This window comes from Anguilla rostrata, chromosome 11 (genome assembly GCF_018555375.3).
Source record: "Anguilla rostrata isolate EN2019 chromosome 11, ASM1855537v3, whole genome shotgun sequence".
Taxonomy (NCBI): Eukaryota; Metazoa; Chordata; class Actinopteri; order Anguilliformes; family Anguillidae; genus Anguilla; species Anguilla rostrata.
The window spans coordinates 30,522,719-30,541,486 of NC_057943.1; the positions used below are offsets into that span (position 1 = coordinate 30,522,719).

General features: G+C 40.4%; 1 protein-coding gene across 2 annotated transcripts in view; it reads left to right on the forward strand.

The window, feature by feature from the left end:
- Window positions 1–18,768, forward strand: part of LOC135234582 (receptor-type tyrosine-protein phosphatase gamma-like) — a 292,580-nt gene that overhangs the window by 167,370 nt on the left and 106,442 nt on the right. For both annotated transcript variants that reach the window (XM_064299308.1, XM_064299310.1), the window contains 2 exons: window positions 469–648; window positions 4,307–4,455. In XM_064299308.1, coding sequence (XP_064155378.1) covers window positions 469–648; window positions 4,307–4,455 — 329 coding nt within the window. The remainder of the gene's footprint in view (window positions 1–468; window positions 649–4,306; window positions 4,456–18,768) is intronic.

Sequence of the window (18,768 nt, forward strand, 5' to 3'; positions counted from 1 at the left end):
TTGTCAATGTGTGGAACAGCTTGCTGGTCATGTAGCACAGACAGGATGTATCATCCCCCTGGCCCACCCGCTGCTTTGCACGTGGGCAGCTCTTGCCCTTAGAAACGGAGCACAGGATTGATTTGGCTTCAGCCCGCTGCAGCACACTGCTCGCATGCATGAGCGGCGCAGGTCAGAAGCAGCTCTGGCAAGTTTAACCAACCATGATGTTACATTTCCAATCACATTAGGGAAACAACCTGTCGAGTGCGACACGTTGGATATGGGAAGCGGGAAGGCCTGTACCCAACACTTTAGCGTGCCAGGTCATGTAGTGGAGACAGAGGCTCTCGGGGTGTTCAAGTGTAGGCCTGTTGGCCACTCTCTAGACTGTAAGTAAATGGTGATCCTAGTTGGGCTGAATGGCATGTTCTCATCATTACATATTCTTATGTTGTTACTGAGAGCTTTCTCCTTCTCTTTCTGCAGGGACTTACGGGCCAGACAGCTGGGCCTCCACCAATCCTGAGTGTCGAGAGAGGAATCAGTCCCCCATTGACATCATGGACCAGGACACTCAAACCTCTGAAGAATACCAAGAGCTCACTCTGGATGGCTTTGAGATGGAGTCTTCAAATAAGACCTCAATGAAGAACACAGGAAAAACAGGTTAGAGTCGCTCCTGCTCCAAATCCCTTACAACTAGAAATGGGTTTCTTTCAGTATTTTGGGTTAACAACAGAAGTGTGTAGATCTAAGGATTTCAGTAACCACATTCTGAAAAGATCCACTGATGAGATACTAATTCATTACTTGTGGATCTTTTCTGTTTTTACCCAAAGAGCGGAAACAAGACCTCCACCCTTTTTTTTTTTAAATGTTGATTATATTTCAAATTGATTTCCACAAATTACGTACTTGTCCATAGGCTACCTGAAAGTTGGAGCTCTGATTGGTTGTTCAGGACAAAACACCATGTCACCACTGAAGACAACGTGCCAGGACATTCTGAATCTTTTAATCTTATCTTTACTAAAAAATGTGGACCTTCAGTACTGAATTGGGTATGATTAAAGACAGAAAGACAAAAAGAAAGCTGATACATCGCATTATGGTGATGGCTTTTGGCAATTGTTGACATTGTTAATTGGCCATCCCTACTTATTACCTAAGCTCATTTCAGGGCAGTAATTGATCCATAATTCAGTGCTATCCTACCAAAATCTGCGGTTAGTTTTAATTTTCAAAAGAGGCATTCCATACTCATGAAGTTGGAGACTTGTTTCAAGTTAATTTAAATTTGGAAATTGAGAAATGTGAAAGTAGCTGGTGTCAGGTTTGTTAGACCTTTCAGAAATACATGGGTTTTTGCTGTAAATTTGTCTTACCAACTGATGACAGCAGAACGTGTGAGCGATAGTGAGTTCGGTTGACACTCATAGATTCTGGCACATGCTCTTTTCAGGGTTAATGGTATTGTCTGCGATTTGCATTCGCAGTGGACATATGCATGAGTCTGGACAACCCCGTTCAGTGAAGATGTTATGCCTCTGTTTCCGTGCCTGAGAATGAAAGGCGCTCTTTAGCAGGACAAGAACACTGTGACAGTCATGTCTCAAAGGGCTATCCATCTTCACTGACAGGCGCGGACCACTGATCTCAGCATGCTGTGTTACTGCTTCTTGCATCACTTCAGCAAAAAGAAAGAGAGAGAGAGACAGAGAGAGAGAGAATGAAAGTGGGAGGAGAAAAGAGAGGGGTGGAGAGAGGTTGTGGAGAGGAGGAGGAATCTCAAGTAACGGAATGGAGACATCCTTCCTTACTTCCTCAAGCACATACAGATTTTCTTCACTGGTTAAAATTGCCAGTTCTTTAGTGCATTGGAAGGAGAAAATTCATCTGACCTCACGGTGAAAGGCCTTTTTTTCATCACCAAATTGTTTATTCAAAAAGGACTGGTGACCTTTTGCCTACCCAGGAGTGACTTAATGGCCTTTAACAGTGGAGTATTGTGGCTGTTTGTCACAATCAAACAGTCGAAATCCTCTGCTCTGCTGGGAAAGTACATTCATTTGAAGTATGTTATATAACCCACATTGTGCTGTACATAGAGTGAAGTGCAGGACATTCATCTGTGCTCTTAAATACAGGAATGCACATTAATCTGCATGAAACATATATCTGACTGGTCAAAGTGAGGTTAGGGTAGGGAGCAGGGCTGTGCTAAGGATTAAAATTAAATTATTTATCAAACATTTAAATAACTTTTTTATTACGTTTTTCTTTTGAAGTTCCATCCCAAGTTCATCAAAGTCTTCTGTAGCCCTTTTATTTTCTTGTCACATTCTGAGATATTTAAATTAAACTTGAAACAAATTTGCTAGAGGAACCTTGGGTTTTTATTTTCACATGGCTTCCATGTCTACCGTCTAATTCCTGCTCGGATCCCTGAGCTCCAAAGACGGCGACTGGCAACGCTAATGAGGATCTGAAGGCCAGGCCGCCTCTCGCGTGATGCTTACCACTCACGTATCGAAATGGCCGATTACCGGGGTGAGGCGTGCGGTCGCGGAGAGAGCGGCGGTGCGGCATGTCGGAGGCGATACCGCTTAACGCAGCGTTAGCGGAACCGTCGGGAGAGCTGCAATCCTGCCGCGTGCTCAGCAGACGGGCATTTGCGGGCCCCGCGTCCACCTGTCCGCTGCGGTGGCCATTTTCTCTCACTGTCTCCGCTGTCAGACTGCAATTGTCCTCATTCTCATGTCCAGACTTTTCACACATTCAGGCCTTTCACTTGTGCGGTAAGTGGTCATAGTAGCCTTTTCATCTTAATGGGATATTTCTGCTTTTGAGTAATTAGCTGCTACTCATTCTCTCAGTCTTTGTGTAAACTGTCAAACTTTTGAAGGGGCAGACAACCCTTAAAGTGTCAGGAGAGGGATGCTAAACACAAAGTGATGCAACACCAATCCTCCAAAACACTGCAATGGAAACAATCAATAAAAAAGAAAAATGAAAACCCAAAACAGAACGTCAGACATAACAAAATAAGAATAAGACATGACATGACCTCTGGTAAAAACAGGAGCAATCAATAGAACAATGTAGATGGTGATTGGATGATACTTTCTGGTTACTTCTTGGTCAATACCAGCAGCGCTTTATAGTTGGTACGCATCCCCTTGTTTGGAAAAAAGGCAGAAATAGGCTCTTGCTGCGTTATGCTATTTAAAAAAAGAAAAAGAATAAAACTTTCTTACAATTTACGGTGCATCACTGACCCGCCATATTTAAAAAAAAAATTATTTTGTTACCTGTGGCATGCTATCACACATGTACGATTAGAATGCTAAAGAATAAATGTTAATGAACGAAGATGACACAGTAATACCAGCCAAAATATATGTGAATATATCGTGAATAATTGATTTTGAAGAACAACACATCAGTTAAATACAGTAACCAAGAAAATAGTTATTCATAACCTACTGAGGGGGGTAAACTCTGCAATTGGAATGGAGTAACTTAACGTTGCTAACATATGACAAAAAACATTTAATAACTGTTGATAGCAAGTCAAAGTAAACGAGTGGCCAAAAATGGGTATTAAAATAAGTTTTCATACCATTTTGCACTACCCCAGTTCCTCAAATACAGCAACCTTTGATGTCTTTTGGTTCTTGGGCAAGAGTAGCATCACATATCCTGTTTCGACTTAATGCTTTCACGAGAAATCGATATTGTTGCTACCAGTTGTAAAATATTAAGTTTACAGAAGACAATTTTATTAAATAGCTTGTCGATAGAGGACACCGGGTAGATGCCAATCGTGTCAAATGAGTGTGAATCTGATTACTTTAATGAGACCGTGGGAATCAGAGACATATGCAGCGACTGACCTTGCATGGCATTGCCTCTAACAGCGGCGTAATGTCAATAAAAATTGACAGACATGTTTTTGAACCAGTAATTTTCTTTGAATAAGTTCTGAATTGATGTAGTTGGATAATATTAATGACAAACAAATTAAATGATTCTATGAGGTGATAGATGTCAGAATCTCATGGGTTGAAAGCAGTTTAGAATATGCTGCAAAATGCGCCGATGTTGGCTATATTATGCTTTAAATAATAAAAAAGGTATCTCTCGTCCACAACCCCTCACCCCCCGCCCCATACGAAGGACAAGTCCTTTTTTCCAGCAAGCATTCCCCTTCTTTTTTTTCCTTCTTTGGGTGGGTGTGGGTGTGTACGTGCGTGCTTGCTTGCATGTGTGTGTGTGTGTGTGTGTGCGCACACGCGCGTGTGACTTCCCTCCTCTCTTCCAGTGGCCATCCTGCTGAAGGATGATTACTTCGTCAGGGGGGCAGGGCTGCCGGGGCGCTTCAAGGCAGAGAAAGTGGAGTTTCACTGGGGCCAGAGCAACGGATCGGCCGGGTCCGAGCACAGCATCAACGGCAGGAGGTTCCCCGTGGAGGTAAGAGGAGTCTATCACTCCTGAGGCATGCTGGTCAAATTAAATTACCATGGAAACAAACCTGCTTCACCCACTGGGGCACGAAAAAAAAGTGTAACATAAAATTGAGCAAGGCTCTAACAAGACACTACATTTTGAAATGTATATACTTACTGGTCAACCAAGCATGGTATGACACTGGATTTAGCATATGCTTTACAAGTATTAAGTCCTAAATAATTACTGACACAAAAAGGGGAGTATTGGTATGAGTATTTATTTGTTTATTCATGTATTCAACCAGGAATACCCAACTGTGATGGGGGGACCAGCCATTAAACAGAGTTTCCCATCAAGACAGTTTACAATCAAAGAGATTCTGAAGTACTGTTGAAATTTCTGAAACTTCAACAATTGGTGTATTTCGGTATCACTTTACAAAAGAGATCTTAGGAGTTCAATGCATATATTTCAGAGTTACAGCTATGAGTCCAGAAGTATATAGACACATATTGACAGATGCTCTGATTAGGCAACAGTGCTAGAAGCAGTTTAAATGGAGATGGTTTAAGTGGATATCATCAGTGTTACCCCAATACAAAATTACAGGGTAACAAAAAACAAAAAATACCAAAATTTGGTATCACCAAGAGGGCACATACCCATTGGCCCATTTGTAATAAATAAGTGTAATGTTAACAAACAACAAACAAAAGTGCCAAAAGAGACATAAACTAAACTATACTGAAACATCATCCAAAATTATATCCAAAGAACGAAAGAAAACAGGGTTCATGGGAGCCATGATGCAATCTGAATAGACTCTGCGATGGAAGATGGGCTGGATTTCTGCTGTTCTGACTGCAGTGAGAAGCTCAATCAACCACTGGGGGGGCCAGAACAGACAGCAGACGTGACCTAGAAGTGCCGGCATGGATGGAGGGGTTGGGCGGGGCAGATGCCCAGAGGTAGCAGAACAGAGAGGTCTGCTAGGTGTGCAGGGTCTGATGGTCTTTTGAAGGCGTAGCAGAGCTGCCCCTTTAACACCAATGTTTGATGCTTTTGCTTTGAATTCACAGTTTGGCCCTCGTAGCATTCTAGCTTTCTGGTTAATAGCGTGCAGTTGCTATATTTCTCACATGGCTACATTCTTCATGACATTATCTTACAGTTGTAAGACAAGACAAGTAGAATTTCTGCAGTTGTCAGCTAGGGACTGGTTATTATTTTGCTGCATCTTATTATGTGGTGTCTTTCTAAAAATGATGTATTATTATTATTATTATTATTATTATTATTATTATATATAAACATTTTATTATATTTATAATTATTTTTCTCGTGAGAGCCCACTTAAAACTTTATTGAGTATTGGTTATTGTCTTACAAAGCAATTCGCAGGTTCAAAGCGAGAGCCTGTTTTTGAAGGATAAAAGCAACCATTCCAGTGAATGATTCAAATAAAGAAAAAATGGTCTATGTTGACTTCGCTGTCAAAGTTAGGAACGTTTCAGAGTTTTAAACGACACCCATTCCCAACGGGTCTGTATCTTGGAGGTTCTCCTTTATAATGCATGGGCTCCGTGAGCATGGCTAAGAGATAAAGAGAGCTGACGCAGGCAGTCCTGACCTACGGTGCCGAGGAAGGACAGATTGTGCTCACATTGCAGTCTACAGGAGGCTGAGTCTGCGCTGCACTTTATCACAATATGTGAGAAGTTCTGGGAAGGAAGAGACACTTTCTGTCTGGAAATAACACGAGTATATAATCTGTCCTTTCTTCTTCCTACGTGATTAAGCATCCACTTTGGACAGGAGAGGTGTGTAGTGCTGGAAGCCAAGCATTGTTTGGATTCTCACACCTTATTTCTGTTTTAACTGCTCAAATATACGTTCAAATATAATTTCTGTATTTTATTTAAGTGTTTTTAATTGATCTTTGTTTTAGTTTTTTAAACTGTGTAAAAATAGTAAAATGTGGTCCAGGATGATGGCGTGATGATATACCAGTAATAGACCAGAAACAAAATATCCACTGAAGAAGTCACATTTTTTTATTGAGGGTCACCCACTGCATTTGCATTTAAAGGCCCCAGGGAGGGGAGTGGGCCATTAGAATCCACAAATTACTGCCCATACCTTAAAGATGTGCAAACACTTGTACAAGCTGTGGATTTTAGGTTTGTGGGGTGGTATTTATGCAAATGCAGAGTCTCAAAGTCTCTCCTTTAAAATTCATGTTCTTTATTAAAATCTAGCTGCAAATTTGTTACATTCCATATGTGAATGACAGACCTTCAGAGCAGTCATTTGAATTGCTCTCAGCATCCTTAAAGGTACAGTATGCAAGTTTGGAGAAAAGAGCGAGAGAGAGCTAGATTTAGGAAAAAAAAGTTCCACTCCTCCCACCCCCTCACCTCTGCTTTCCCTCCAAAGCCCCTCCCTCCAAACACATGTACACACACTGCCTGAGTACCAGAGAGAGAGAGAGGACAAGAGCATTGAAGAGTTTGAAGTGGCTAATTTCAGAGCCTAGGGCAGTCAGAGAGGCCAGTTTTTTTTTTTTAATTAGAGCTTTTCATTTATTGATGTCTGTCAGGAAAAAAATACTGACAAAATCCTTCCTGATATCTGCGGAAAATTTAACAAAATATGAACAAAGGTATTCTAAAACAAAGTAACATACTGCACCTTTAAGAAAGCCTGGGCTTCAAGTTTAAAAGGACACATTAAAAAGTCCCGTCTTGTCCTTAATGTTGTTTGTCTGTAATATGATACCTGGTTCTTTACCTCTGCCGCCCCTGCTCTTCCCGGCAATGAGCGCCCATTTCACTTCTCTGACCTTCACTAAACATCACACATAAAATGAGGAGCAGCTGCAATCTGTGTAATCACGTATTATGCCCTGTTCAGTCTTTGGAAATTTCCCAACCTATCATTACATTGCATCATAGAAATGGTAAAATAAAATTGTAATTACTGAACCGGCTTATATCTGTAGTCATGTAGTCATTTTTCCAAGATCAATGATTGTACAGTATATACTCCCCTATAAAAATAAAATAAAAAACTGCTGATGAAGGTTTAGTAACACATTTAGTTTTCAATTCAGGACAAGGGTTTGACTAAAGGCTTAAATACAAAATGTAACAGACAAAAAAAGAGCGTTGCGAAGAATGTAGAGATTTTTTGACACAGGAGAGAGCTGAAGTGGGCTGAAGGTATTTGCGGTTGCGTAATCTCTCACAACCATGAAGGGGTTCTCAAACTCAGTCCTGGGGCCCTCCTGCATATTAGACCGATCAAAAGCTCAGAGTGAGAGTGCAGAATTTGTTATATTTAATGCAAAACACAATATAATTTTAGTCCAGACTACAGAGACCCCAAGTGAGTTACAGAATCAGAGCGGCTACCTCGCAGGGTCACGTACAGCGACAGAAACTTCTCACCCGGCGCGGGTATTTTTATAGCATTGTGCACAGGAGAGGTTATTCTCCCACACTACTGATGTTCCCTTAATTTACTGGTTACATGCTTCCTTTTCTCATGTGGGGACAATTTGATGTTTTCCTCGGCTGCTCAACCTTCGGAAGGGAGAAGGGAGTGTCCCTGCAAGGACATGTGTTATTTCAAAGCTGTTATGCACTATTTTAGAAGCAGTCTTATCGGTGAAAGAGTACATCTGAGCTAGCAGAGAAAAGAATGAAGAAGAAGAGAAAAAGGGAAAATTAAATTAAAAGTAGGATATATGCTGAAATAACAAGTCTACCTTCCTCTAAGAGCACTAGTGCAGAGATACACCAAATTTTAGACATTTTATTCTTGGGTCATAAAAGAAATTCATAGGAACTAAAAAATAAAAGAACCACTATACGCTATGTTTTTATTTATTTATTTGTTTGTTATTTTTGCATTGATTCAACAATAGAGTTGGTTGGATACATGCGTTTAAGTTCTTGCATTGTATTTTCCTTATTCGTGCAATTTTAGCTCATTTTCTGTATTTGAGCACTTCATTTTCAACAAATGGGTTTAGTGTCAGTGAACAGGGCCTCATTTATAAAATGGCCTTATGATCTTGTAGCTTAAATAGTGGCTTAGGCAGAAAACCATGACTAAGTAGTTCTAAAATCCCACTTTGACCTGGATACGATCATATCTATGCAGTGTGTACACTAGACAAGTCAATTGCCTGCTGGTTATGCAGAGGTACTGCATGTGTTAGGGCTCCTCTCCCTGAAGTTAAGAGAAACATTTAATTGATAGGGGCAGCACAGCAAGAAGTTCCTGGGTTCGAATCCCAGTTTGGCCTGGGCCTTTCTGTGTGGAGCTTGCATGTTCTCCCCATGTCCGTGTGGGTTTCCTCCCACAGTCCAGGGTGTATTCCTGCCTTTCACCCAGTGCATGCAGGGATAGACTCCAGCACCCCCCGTGACTCTGCCCAGGATAAGCAGGTTTAGATAATGGATGGATGGATGGATGGATGGATTTAATTGATAGACCATGCTTGCTTTAGAAGATATTGGCTGTTATTGGCCATATTCACAAGACACATTCACATGGTTTTCATTTGAGATGTGTATATGACAGATGTGGAAGAATCAGATACGCCAGACACTTTACGGCAACATAAGAAACTATTTTCCCGTCTGTTATTGTGAAGAGCAAGCACGACTTGGGAAATGATGTTCAGATTACATTTAACTTTATATCCAATAACATTTTTTATAAATGAGACCCAAGGCGTCGACAAGGCGATTTAATTTCATTAGGGCCCATTGATTTTACCCGTCAGTCATTTAATCAGTTCAGATCTAACCTTTTTCTAAAGGGCGATTTGCCATACGCACAAAGTGAAAGCATTGGTTTAACCTGTCACGATGAGACATTTATTCTTCATGATAAGCACAGATGTTTCTGATGTAGTGTGTTTTTATTCCTCAATAGATATTAAACATGTGGAATAACAATTTTGGCAGTTCAGGGGCTTCAGTTACACACGGAACGAAAACCCGCATACAAAATGGAGACCGAGTTTACGAGCCCCTCGCTAAAAGTGTAGCAGCGAGCGTCGTCAGGCAATTCTCTCGCGAAACACAAGCCGTGCAGTCGAATCTTCATCTCCCGCCAAGGAGAGAGCTCTCGCGTTCGCGAGTCGCAGCGGGCGGCTCCTTTGTGCACGGGAGCCGCGGGTGACCGGGGGAGGCCCGGAGAGAAAACAGCGGAAAAAAAAGAATGTGTAATTATCATTACGGAAAAAGCAAATAGCGGAGACCGCGCGCGAGGCTGCTGAGCTGCTGAGTTTAATAAGAGCCTCCCGAGGGCCGAAAGCACTGTTATCGTCTGAAAAACCCCAGTCAGTCTCTCTCTCTCTCTGCCTTAAAGCAGGTGCGCTCCGCGTTCAGGATGGAGAGCGTCGGAGAGAGCGTTTGAGGTGCTCACGCTCGAAACTGAATTACAGACGGAGGCGCTGTAACTGTCACTTTATCGGCTTCTCTCCAAGTAAAAGAATACACCAGTAAATGGCTTAAAGCATATTTGAAAATAAATATGTGTAATGCTCAAAGTACTTTAATTAGTTTTGTATAAAAAAACATTTTTTTAAGTCCTGGTCTTGCTTACTGGCTGGTCTGTACACAGGCCCAACCATGCGATAGTGGATGATACGATAATGGCAGGGCTTCCTCTCGCTCTCCATTCTCAATAATCCAAAACTTGGCAATGATATCAAATCGCAAACTGAAGTTGCTGAAATGACCTTGCTAATTACAGAGTCGCGCCTCTTGACACTGCCTGTAATGTCAGACACCGCCCTTTGGCTGTGAGTACATTCATGCTATGCCTTATTGATTTAATAAATAACTGCACTGTCACCTGTTTGGGGCGCATCCAATTAATTTTCCAGCATAGATAAAGGAAGAACAGGTCATTCAGTAAATTTACAAAAGACCCCATTTTGTTTCCATTTTTAAATGGCATATTTTTTGTTACTTGTATTTATTTTTTTTTAACACAGTGGACTACTCAATTGTGGGATTGCTGGCTCTCTGGCTCCATTTTTGTAAGGACTTTGACAATTCCGGTATCCAGGAGTGTGGTTTTTATGTTATTTGCATGAATGTATACTTACATTCACCTGAATGTTTTTTGCCACTAGTCTTCCTTTTAAAATCAGAGCGGTAGTCATTTTTCAGTTTTTTTTTTTTTTTGTTATAATTATGGTTGCATGCATCCCAAGACAAAGTGGCAAGCCATGCCTTAGTGTAATAATGGAGTCAGCTGAACCTGGCCTTGCTTACTGAAGAGTCATTCATCTTTGCTGAGTTGCCAGTCTTACTGTTTTAATCCATTAATCATCATTTTAATTGACTTTAAAATGTTATTTCTCTCAATCATCAAAGTTAGGCATTTTTTTGCATATTGGACCTGCTACTACTACTACTACTACTACTACTTCTACTACTACTAATAATAATAATAATAATAATAATAATAATAAATTGTGCATAAATGAATAAAAAAAAGATGGTCCAAATTTGTTTTTTTTCCGTTGTATGTTAAATTTGAAGTGTGTCATTGCTGCAGATATAATCTCAGGGGCTGTGGTTACGAAATTCAGCATTTTCAAATGCATATATGAGAAATTTCATGATTCTTATATTTTATATATCTACGTTTGTGTATTTTTTTGGTTACTCATCCTGATTTACAGTCTCAGAATTTTTTATATTTCTGTGGATTTAATCTCTTTCCAAAAGACTTTAAAAATTAATCTGCTTCTGTATCACAGACCTGCACTTTTATTCTGGGATGTTGTGCCTTATGTGTCATGAAACATGCATGCTGGACTGACACCAAGTCCGGCCGAATGATTCCTACACTATCTTTTTAAGATACATTTATTGTACATAATCCAATTAAGCCAATCACACTGACAGATTGCTATTCCCCAATCATGATGCAGATTCCTGGACTAATAACTCTTCATGGCTAACCAGGGTGCTGAGGAACAGCTGTCGATCTGAAGTGCTGGGAACACTCAACCCTTACACTGGGGCCTGTGTACTGCTAGTCGTGTGCAGAGGAAAGTCAATTTATAGCCCCCTTGTTTCATTTCACAGTTTTACAGTGGCTGCGAAGTAGTACTCAGAAGAGTGTACTTATCCTCAATCAAGCTTGGAACTGGATGGTGGGGTGGGTTATTTCACAAAATGAATCTCCCGGCGTTTCGTTTGACCAAAGCTGGCAAACTTCTGGCTTCACATCGTCGATGCTGGGTTCTATTTTGCAGATGCAGAAGGACCTTAACAAGTGTAAATTCGGTTACAGAACCACACAAGGATGACAGTTCCGCCACGAGAAGCTCGAGCCTACATTTTCTGCATTCACCAGATGCTTTCACCCAAATACAATCAGATACAACCAATGTAATCATTATACATACAATCATACATCATACATACAATCATTATACAGTATATATATATATATATTAAGCAGTTCAGGTTAAGTACGTTTCTGAAGGGTGCAACAGCAGTGCCCCACTTGGGAATCACCAGCCCAATTCACAAACCATTGTATATGAAGCAACCATTTTTAAATATCAACACAGATTCTTTATGATCTGTGTTAGTGCTTGCTGTGGCAACTGCTTTTTCTCTCTCACAAGAGAGGAATGTTGAGTGCATTAATGACATTGGATTTAACTCAGAAAGCTGGAGCCGAAGTACATTGTACAAGTTACGTGTAGAAGCAGTCGGATTGAATTAAGTACATGGTCTTTTCATTTTTTTCAGGCTTTGAATGTTTTTTTCATTAGTAAGTGAAAACCGCTCTTATTTCATACCTGTTCTCTTCTTCTTGAGTCCTTGGGATGAATTTAAATGATTCTCAAGTGCTGGCATTTAGTAATTGCCCTTTAATAAACCCTTGAAGTCTGTGATTAAATGAAGACCTGCTGTTCTGTTGCTCATAGGTACGACTTTCAGCTCTATAAAATGTAGTTAGTATGCCAAATACATAACTGTTAATTGTGTGCGGTGGCCCTGCTTGAACTGTGCAGAAAAAAAACATGCCATGCTTTTTTTCCCTGACATTTTTAGCTTCTACTGTCCTGTAGATGTACATTGCATTTTAACATTGTCATATCCCCAAGCTCATTCAGGTATGCTGGTCTCTACCTCTATTGTACCAAGTCTAAGAATTGTCATTGTCTTATCATTGTCTTGTCATTGAGGAACAGCATTTACCTCAGCAGAAACTGGCATGTCCCTGCATTTCACCTATAGTCAATTCAGTCAAAGAGAAGAGAATATGAAGAGAATCAACCCCCCTCGATTGCAAGTCAAACTTCATCAATCTCACAATTCTGTGCGTGGTGTTTTTCAATAGTCATGGCTATTTGTTTGCAGTTACCAAGTGACAAAAATGCTACAACATTGTACCACCATTAACTGTAGGATTGGGAGAGACTGTGTCAACAGGATGATGTCTGCAGCACCCTATTGGACCCCAGGTGGCGATGTTGGTGCCAGCCTAATTATAAAGTGTCCAGTTGGTTAAAGGGCTGCTAGCAGGAAGTGGTTGACACAAGCCAAACCACCTCCCTGTGTATCGTAGCTTGCTTAAACTGCTGATGTCACCTTCAGTGAGTTGAAGTGATTGGTCAGATAGTATTGCTTTCCTCAGGAAAAGAGGGAGGGTTTATCACTCTCAGTAACATTGCCTTTGCCAGGCTTATATTGGAGAGGTACATGACTAGCACAAGAGATTACAGTGGCTCATAATCAGCAATCCTCCTCTGCCTATATCCACAGCAAGGCTGTGTGTGTCTGTTCAGTGTGCATTCAACATTTTCCACTCTGGTTGGCAAAGATTCCTCTGATCCAATTAGATTTATCTGCTTTTTGAGCCAAAGCCTTTGTGCCAGTGTAGAAAGTTCCATGTTTTATCTAAGACTTCTTATGTGGTTCTGCCATGTCCGTCTCTCAAGAGCATCCTCCAAAGATAGTATTTATAGAGCTGGCCATTGCCTTGCACACCAAAGAGATTTTTTTTTTTAAACATCTGAGTTCTAAGACTGAAGGTATTAATTTAAATACACAAAGGAAATCCAGGTTTGCTAAACACAAGGCCACTCCCAGTCATGTCTCTACTCTGCTTTTCTGTTTCCCTGCATTTCACCTATAGTCAATTCAGTCAAAGAGAAGAGAATATGAAGAGAATCAACCCCCCTCAATTGCAAGTCAAACTTCATCAATCTCACAATTCTGTGCGTGGTGTTTTTCAATAGTGATGGCTATTTATTTGCAGTTACCAAGTGACAAAAATGCTACAACATTGTATCACTATTAACTGTAGGATTGGGAGAGACTGTGTCAACAGGATGATGTCTGCAGCACCCTTGTTGGACCCCAGGTGGCGATATTGGTGCCAGCCTAATTATAGCAATCTTTTGAGCCATATGACTATGGCCACTGGTTTGTCTCCACCATGTGACCTGCAGGGATTTAAACTTGTATTTCAACAGTTATCCTCCAAGGGTCCCCATAGGCACTCCGACGGAACAGTCAAGTGGCTAATCATACAATAGAGATTCTCGTTTATAGAGACATTTATAGATACAATTTGTTGATCTAATATGGAGAGAGTCAGGAAGGAAAAGGAACATGGAAGGAGGTTTAAATGCTGCAAATAGCATGTCTTTGAGCCAGTGGCCCTCACTCCTGGTCCTGGAGAGCTGCAGGGTCTGCTGGCTTTCGTTGTTACTCAGCGCTTGAGTAGCACAGCAATTGATCAGTTGCACAGTTAACTCAGGTCACCTGGTTTCTTGGGTCTGAATCAGTCACTGATCTTAAGGGAAAAAAAGCAGCAGACTTTCTGCCTCTTCAGGACCAGGATTGAGTATCACTGCAGTAAAAACAAAAATGCATCCATATAAAGCTGTTGTTTGTTTTAGCCCAGCAATAAGGCACTTGATACTACTTAAGGCCTTGATTTAAGACTATTATTAGTTAATTAGTTAAATCACAAAGAATTTTTGTTTATTTAACTTTTTTGTGCAAGTTAAATTTTGCAAGTTAACTTTTTAAATTGGGGCATTTCCCACGACTTCTAACAATACTTAACATTCCCCTGTACAACATTTTAAAATACTGTAACATGTCCACGACAGTAAGTAATTAACTGACATTAACATGTGTCACTTGTAAACATTGCTGTCAATCATCATCTGTGCTTAATTAGTGGCAGCACTTTCCAAGTAATCATACTAATGAAGCTGTGTACGAGAACATCACACAGCCACAAACAACCGACTGAGAGTGTGACTGGTATCCAGGCTGACACATCCCTGACTTTTCCAATGGCTGCTACAGCAAGTCCCAGAAAGTAAGCGGAAAGCATGTTGAGACCTCTCCAGATCTGTCCACCTGGGTTCTCGTACAAACGGTTCTGTAACATCAGATTAGCGAACGTTCCCCTTCCATGATGCCTTCTCGCAAAGACGCGAGGACTGTGGGCAGGAAACAGGAAGAGCCTCGTAAATCTTCTTCTCCAGCTGCAGATATAGGCCTTAAGGGAATTAGTGCCCGTGTTGCTTGGGGACCAGTGAGGCACCAGAGCCCCACATGATGGGCGACATGTGGGCGCGACAGATAAGAGCCATTACTGAAGGATGGATTTATTTTCCTCCCATCAGCCTTTGCAGCGGATGGAATCGGACACCGTTCTGAGGCTCATTTAATGCAGGACAGACACTGCTCTTAGATGCATGCAGGGATGTATGAGAATTGACTAACATATTCACTCATGCAGGAAAGACTGTGTATGTGTGATGTTTGTTGATATTGCAGTTGTTTACCAGCTCACTGTACTCAAACAGATGTACAGCGCATTAGGATACACATGACAACACATGACACATAGCCTGACATAAGATGCATCCATATGTATAAAAAGCTATATCCATATTTAGAAACTTTAAATGCAAGCTATGGTTAGTCAGTTGACCTAATTTTGTTGGATCTTCAGAAGATACGAGGTTGAATTTAACCCTTCGCACAGAGGCCAAATCTGGCCAATACCCACCCATTTAGGTAGTGTTCCATTTAAGGTTTTATAACTCCAGATGTGAGCATCACAGAGACTTGGAAAATGACTTCAATGAAGCAAAACATGTGTACCACTTATAGTGCTTAGATTAGTTTGTATCCATAGTTTAGTTAGAAATAGTGCCACAAATGCAAGTACCTTGTTGAAAATACAAAAATTAAGTTGTTCACCTTTAGTTTGAAATGAAATAGGCTCCTGAGGGCCACGTAATGTAAAACAGGTTAAACTATACATGTTCTGGATTATAAACTCCTTGACCACAGATGTGCGGAATCTGAGAATAATATGCAGAACTACTAAAGATATATGAAGCAAAATGTGGGCAGTATACCCTGGTGTCTCATACACCATACTCCTAGTCTATCCAAAATGGCTAAATTGTACATTTCTGTAAACGATCACTTAATCATATATTTCACTACAAATCAACTGTTTTGATGCATGAAACTCACGTTCACATAATATTCAAGTGAGAATTATCTTTCGTCAGTATAGGGTCTAAGATATCTAGGGTCCAAAAACCTATCCAAATACCATATACTAATAAAGCCAGAATACAGAGTTTGTTGTTTCTACTCATAGTTTGGTTGCTGGAACACTGAAAGTCTGAGTTGAGCAATCTCAGGATGCCAGCATCCTGGCCACTAGGGAGCTTGCATGAAGGGGTTAAGCACACATATTATGTTTGAGTTTTAATGCAAAACAGGTTCCAGCATAAAAAAGAAATATGTCTCTTTTCCAGGAAGAGAATTGGATTTCAGATATTTCAATATCTTCCCTCTGTTGCCCTGTCCTCCATGATTAATGATACCAGCAGTTGATTAAACTGACAATCTTCAAATACAAGAAAATGCATGTAAATGAACTTAATTTCACCATCAGTCATCAAAACAGCATTCTCAAGTTAAAATGTTCTTTATTTGCATGACAAGTATACATTTATGTGTACAAAGCATGAAATATGAGATTTGTATCTCTCTCTCTCTCTCTCTGGCTCTCTCGCTTTCCCTCTCTCTCAAAACACACACACACACACACACAAACACTGCCCATCGAAATAAATAAATAAGAATTCTGGCTTACCTTTGGGATTATGAGGGACTGTGTGAATGAGCATTATCCCCTCCTGGCTCACTTCTTTCATAAGATAGTGGTGTTATCCTTGTGTCTGGAAAACCATAATCCTCTCAAAGTTCAGCACTTCCTCTGAGCGCCTTCAGGTAAGCAAGCCCCAGAGGGTGAGCTGCTCCAAATACAGTAGCATTGATTTCCAATGCAGGCTTGTGACCTTAGCTGGAAATCATATATGCATTTTCTCAAAATATGTTTGTGCTCCCAGCCATTGACAGCCAAGTAACATTTCCACTCACCCAAAATGTGTGTTCTCATGGAGACTTTTCTGAGTAATAACAGAGCTCATTACCTTAATTGGTGATGAGGAGAAGAGGCTAGTTATTTTTGTAAAAAAATATATTCATCTCAACTCCTTGAACATTTTGAACATTATTTGTTGTGTATTTCCCAAGTGATCAAGTGTTTGCTTATTGTTGTCAACCGTTCCACAAACTAGCTCTTCAGTTTTGAGACTTTATAAAAACATTCCAAAAATTAAGCTGCGAGCAAAGATGAACCGAGACCAGGCAATATGGCTGCCTACCAGCGGCGGCTGCTCAAACCTCCTCTATACGCTTTTTCAAATGTTAAACTTTTTTTTTTTTCTTGTTACATAATTAAAATGTGTACATTTAAAAAGGATTTAATAAGGTTACTGCTGTCATTTTGACTTTAAAATATTTGGAAAAAATTTTCAGCCATCTGAACAAAAGGCGGTTGAACAAAATATGAACAGCTTCAATCCTTCTTGGAGTGCAGTTACATAAGTTGTGAACGGAGGTAGAAATGTACATCGCTCTCTATGCTCCAGAACTTTTCATAAAGGTTCTTCTCATCTGGTGATTGTGGAGGCCATGTAATGTATTTCATCTCATGCCGGTGTCCGTGAAAGTGCTTTTTAATTTCTTAGCAGTGCATATGGGGGTGTTATCAAATTGGAATATGGGGAGACCCCAGTGTATGCACTCGGGGCCTGTATCATGGATATTAGGATTACTGAGTTAGCGGGATAACTGCAATGAGTAAAACCCAGAACAGTTATTTTCACTTGAGTCCATGTTCCAATTTTGGGAGGGTTCCAGGTTTTACTCCGGCAATCCAGATATCCTGCTAGCTCTCTAATCCTGCTTTGTGATACAGGCCCCTGGTCTTATAAAATAGTTTTGTATTCATTGGCCATTACACAACCATGCTGAGCAATCATCAGACCCAATGACTCCCATGAGATCGCTGCCCATATCATTACTGAGCCATTTCCATGTTTAACAGCTGGCAGCAGATATTGTGGGTTGAACGCTTCCTTTGGGTTTCTCCAAATATAAACCCGTCCAGATGTAGGAAGAAAGAGTAAAAGATGACTCATCAGACCACATGTGACCAAATGTGGGCTTCAGATACATGTCTCATGCTCAACCATTTTTACAGGAGAGAAACACTGCAAAATCACTATCTAGTCAAAATGGAGTTCATACTAGAATTGCAATCCTGGAGAGAAAATCACCTACATTTCTAAATTTAAACCATTGTGTAAATATGTGCAATTTTGTTACATATTGGCAACAGTTGGTCCTCTAGTATCTCACAGGTACAAAAATATCTTTCCATAATGTTGACTTCTGTTGTCCTTGTTACTGTTTGTCCTTTTTACCTGACTTACTAAAGAAAGCTAATGTCGAAAACCAAAACCAGAACAGTTGCACAGTTAATTTTTATCGTTGTGAAGTCAACCAGACAGCTGACTGCTTGCATGATCAAAATGTAGGCTAATTAATGGAATGATTTGGGAAAGATTTTTTTGAATGATTGTTTGAATTTTGTAATGCATGGCTGCACAGTGTGGCAACCATTAGTGTAGCCTACATATAAGATGAACCAGGTTCTGTTTTATATCCCAAATAATAATCCATATTATTTTCTGACACAGTATGGGCATAAACACCTTGGATCAACTCCACCAGCATTTGAACCGTTACGGTCTTGTTCCTTATGTCTCACATGACAAAAGAGAGAAGAAAAATAAGTGTTATACAGCAGGTCCATTAGTCCTCCAAGATTCAGATGCAAATTAGAGTGTGGGCAGATAAAAGACGACAGGCAGGCAGCCATTTA